The 4660-nt window shown below is 38.4% G+C and overlaps 1 protein-coding gene across 1 annotated transcript in view; it reads left to right on the forward strand.

Moving 5' to 3' along the window:
- Positions 1-56: 56 nt before the first annotated feature.
- The window catches only part of LOC104532822 (threonine--tRNA ligase, cytoplasmic-like), a gene marked incomplete at its 3' end in the record, with an annotated part of 5195 nt that continues 591 nt past the window's right edge, over positions 57-4660 (forward strand). Inside the window, exons 1-5 of the mRNA XM_010178119.1 lie at positions 57-134; positions 1224-1414; positions 2451-2574; positions 3673-3794; positions 4009-4126. Of these exons, the coding sequence (XP_010176421.1) occupies positions 99-134; positions 1224-1414; positions 2451-2574; positions 3673-3794; positions 4009-4126 (591 nt within the window). The remainder of the gene's footprint in view (positions 135-1223; positions 1415-2450; positions 2575-3672; positions 3795-4008; positions 4127-4660) is intronic.

A 4660-nucleotide genomic window follows, 5' to 3' on the forward strand; every position in this document is an offset into this window, starting at 1 on the left:
CCGTAAAGCGAGTGACTGCTGGAGAAAGGGGAACTGGTGCTCGCCCTCCTCAGGTAAATGCTGGGGAAGAGAAAAATGTAGACTGCGGAAAGAAGAAGATGAAGGAAGGGGCCGGCGATGGAGGGCGGACGGAGGTGAGCTGCCCTTGGGCCTCGGCCGGGTGAAAGATGCGGTCTCCTGGTTGCTTTCTTGTGTATTGCTACAGTTCATCCCTCTGAAGGATTTTCTCTGGCGTTACAGTTACTCATTTTCCCACTATTTCTTTACTAAACTTCACTAAAGTTTGCCATGAAATAACTTTGTTTCTTTTTACACGGAGTTATATTGACACAATGGGAGAACAGCTCTGGTTTCCAGAGTTGCTTTTCTCACCGTGCCTCTGCACCACGAGGTTGGTAGCAAATCATAGAATCACAGAGTGGTTTGGGTTGGAAGGGACCTTACAGATCATCCAGTTCCAACCCCCCTGCCATCAGCAGGGACACCTTCCACTAGACCAGGTTGCTCAGAGCCTCATCCAGCCTGGCCTTGAACACTTCCAGGGAGGGGGCATCTACAACTTCCTTGGGCAACCTGTTCCAGTGTCTGACCACCCTCACAGTGAAGAAAATTCCTGGGGTGAGGAGAGCCTGCCTAAGGTGCTCTGCTTTTTCTGTCTTCATGGTGGGTAAATACAAGTCCTTCTGACTATGCACAGAGAGAGCCTTCTGCTAGCCAGCACTAATCCTGAGCCAGCTGCTGTATAACCGTGGTTATGCCCAGGCTGATAGCCCCGATGTCATTATATGACGTGTAGACTGGAGTCAGTTCCTGTTCAGATGGCTCAGAGTAGAGGTGTTCCCTCGGTTTTTGGACCTAGTAAAGAAAATCTGTTTTTATGTTGAATTTCTACAGTCTTTTAAAATTTATTTTTGTCTTGTGTTTAATAAACTATGTAGTAGTTTATTAGCATATGTGTAGTTTATTAAACAGGTGTACAGTGGTACATATCAAAGTAATGACTTTCATTAAGCTGAAGTCGTGTAACTTTACTATATGATTAATACTATATAATTAATCAGTAATAATGACTATTTGTTAGATATAGCACATATAGATAGGTATGGTCACCTAGCTGCTTGTGAAAAGTATATCCAGTCTATTTGCATTCTTGACATAATGTGATATTAGATTACTCTAATAATCTATTGATATTTTTCTTTGTCTTTAATCATTTTATATAGTTGAATCCCTGGCCTGCGTTTATCAATGAGCGTTTAGAGATGTACAATAAACTCAAAGCTGAACATGACGCACTCCTTGCAGAAAGGGCTGCAAATGACAGTAAACCCATTAAAGTTACTTTACCTGATGGCAAGCAGGTTGATGCTGAATCCTGGAAGACTACTCCTTATCAAATTGCTTGTGGAATTAGGTATGATTCTATTCTGTGATGCACTCAATTATTTTCCTACAGCTCTGTGTCTGCAGGTTGTGGCTGTGAGGGTATGGGTAATGTGTAATTCCTCTCTTAGTCATTTCTTTAAATTCTTCTCAAGGCATCTTGTATATAATAAACTGGAGGTAGCCAACAGGGTTTTAGTTTTGGAGTGTAATTCTTTTGCCTTATGAAGATACTGTTTTAAAAATTAAATAAGACTATAATTGAGATCTTTTAAACACACATTACTTGCATATTTTTCCCTGCAGGTATTGTTGTGTTAAGAACTAATTTGCTAATAAATTTACTCTATCAGATTGAATGTTAGCACATGCAAACTAGTTCTTATTGACCTGGGGAAGATGGCTGCTGAGTGACGTTTCAGTTGATTTCAGAGAGAGTTAACAGAATGAGTATTTTTCACTTAACTGCATTTTTATTTGCATGGGAGATACCCATCAAAAAGAGCATTGCACATCTCTGTGTTACTCAGACTTGCTATAGAGTAGGTTTGAACAATGCACACTGGACACTGTAATAGTTAAAATTACAAACACTGGGTGATTCCTAGAGGTAAAATGGAATGCTTAGGTGCCTTGTCATTGGACCCTTCTTTGTTTCTGTGATTTGGGATAAAGGAAAGGGTTGTTTTGCCTAATGGAAACAAAACTACAAAGTTATTCCATCAGAAATGGTATTTGATAATTTTTAAAAGAGAACCTCTGTGTTTTATTGCAATAGGATTTTCAAGTCAGATTAGTACTTTGAGGTGGCTGCCTTGAAGCCAGATATGTCATTGAATGTGTGAATCTCGAGTATACAGCACAGTTTTGTTAACTTGTCTCAGAGATGTGAGTAGGATTTTCATAAATGTTAAAGACTGCCTAAACGGCTTATTTATTTGGAATTTGTTTATGAGACTGTACCAACTCTGAGCACTCCTGAAAATCTCATTTAACTTGGAAGGCAAATTTGGGAAACTTCTACTTGCTGATTTCAAAAGATCACATACCATCTATTTGTTCTGTAGTCAGGGCTTAGCTGACAACACTGTCATTGCTAAAGTGAACAAGATGGTTTGGGATCTAGACCGTCCTTTGGAGGAGGATTGTACCCTGGAGCTGCTTAAGTTTGAAGATGAAGAGGCTCAAGCAGTGAGTATCTTCTACCAAAATCTGTTTGCCCTTAGATTTGCATTAAACTCAGCCTCAGGTAGTTATTTGCATCTTTACTGTGCTCGAAAGATGAGGAGACGGGAACAGGTTTGCTGTGCAGGTACATCTGCATTTTCTAATAGTTCCTTACAAGGGAGTTATGGTGCTGCAGATAATATGCATTCTGCTGTGTATTTGTAGCCAAGTCTGCTAGCAGATGCTTTAGTTTATGTCAAGTCTGTTCTCATTAAAATTTTGTATTTGCAACCTTCATGTTAATGTAAAGTAGGTCTTTTGAACTGACTCTGAAAGCAATGCTGAGTACAAAAGTACTGTCTATGTACCATCATAAAAGTACTGACTTGGCTACGCTTTTACTTTGTGCATACAAAAATATGTACTTTATTTTGACTACTCATTCAGATAAATGTGGATACCCAGTAAATTTGTAAATACTGTCTTTAGGAAAATCATTTGGTACAAGAAGCTGTCGGTCAAATTCATCACAGAGGTCTTTCATTCAAGTTTAGGGTTTTCATATTGGCTTAATGATAGCTCCCGTGAGATTTCGGTTTTCTAGTCCATGCAAATAAAAGCAGACTGAAGTCCTATAGGTTTAGTTTTAATTTCTCAAAACTTCAGGTGTACTACAGGATGAGAGTGTCATTTTTAACTTTATGGACTATTCTCCTTCAGTGCAGGATTTCCCATGCCTGAAATCTTCTGATTAGGACCACAACTTTATGTTGAAAATGCACCTTTTGTTTTTTATGCAGAGATGATTGATTGAAGTTCATAGGAAAAAAAGTTTCTGGATTAGTTTCCTGACTTCTTGACAGTAAATGAATCATTTTAATAATAGTTGAAAATAATAATTACTTGCTACCAGGCTGTAAACAGTTTTCCAGTGTTACCTTTTAAAAATATTGGTGCTTACGATGTGAGTGTTGCCAGGCAGGTCACTTCTGTTCTACAGACTGTTCTAATGTGGGACCTGCATCAAGTATCTTCAAGCATTTCAGAAAAGGTTTTAAATAAAATACTCAGAAATGCATTGTGCATATTCAGACTGATCCTGCCTTTTTTTACTTCCATTAGGTGTACTGGCACTCAAGTGCTCACATAATGGGTGAAGCTATGGAGCGAATCTATGGTGGCTGTTTGTGCTATGGACCACCAATAGAAAATGGATTTTATTATGACATGTTCCTTGAGGAAGGGTAGGTTTTGTATTTTGCTTTTTAGGAGCAGGCGGGTGGCAGTCACAGCAAAATTTCTTTTACCTGCTTGCTCCCGGAACAAAGTCACCTGCAGTACTGCAGATGGCTTTGTTCTTTGCAGTGTGTCCCATCCATAAGCTAGTGCATTGCAACCGGATCAGAAATTGCAAGTGAAAGCACGAATGATTCACTATTATTTTTGTGTTTATTTTAGAGGTGTATCAAGTAATGACTTCTCGGCTTTGGAAACGCTGTGCAAAAAGATAATGAAGGAAAAACAAGCCTTTGAAAGACTGGAAGTCAAGAAGGAAACACTACTTGAAATGTTTAAGGTGGGCTGTTTTAGAAGGTTGTGAAGTATTTTCTAGCATCCTGTAGTTATTCTTTAAGTACTTGTAACTTTAGCTGCATTTTCTGTTAGCAGTAGAGGAAGGTCTATTAAATTAACTTTTTAAGGTGCTATGTTCTTATAAGCTCATTTGTGATATTTAACAAAAAAAATGAGCGAAGGTATAATTCTTAGGTTCTTGGCAATATGCATGAGATTTTCTGCAACCATAGGAATTTTCATTCTTCCTCTGGGTGACTTTGGCAAAATCTTTGAAGCTGCATTCTTCATTAGTTTCTCACAGATGTAAATTTGTAATATATTCAGTGCAGTTATGTTATATGTATATGTATATTATTGGCTGTTAGTAAAGTGCTCTACATACTACAACTATGTGTAGTTGATACTACAACTGCACGTGCTGATGTATTCAGAAAGCTTCATGAAACATTTATTAGCATGAGGACTCCTGAGAAAGTTCAAGTGACACTAAAAGCTGATCCTTTCTCTTTAGTACCTAGCTGCAGATAATGTTCTG

This window comes from Antrostomus carolinensis, unplaced genomic scaffold (assembly GCF_000700745.2).
Source record: "Antrostomus carolinensis isolate BGI_N321 unplaced genomic scaffold, ASM70074v2 scaffold53231, whole genome shotgun sequence".
In the NCBI taxonomy this organism is placed as follows: domain Eukaryota; kingdom Metazoa; phylum Chordata; class Aves; order Caprimulgiformes; family Caprimulgidae; genus Antrostomus; species Antrostomus carolinensis.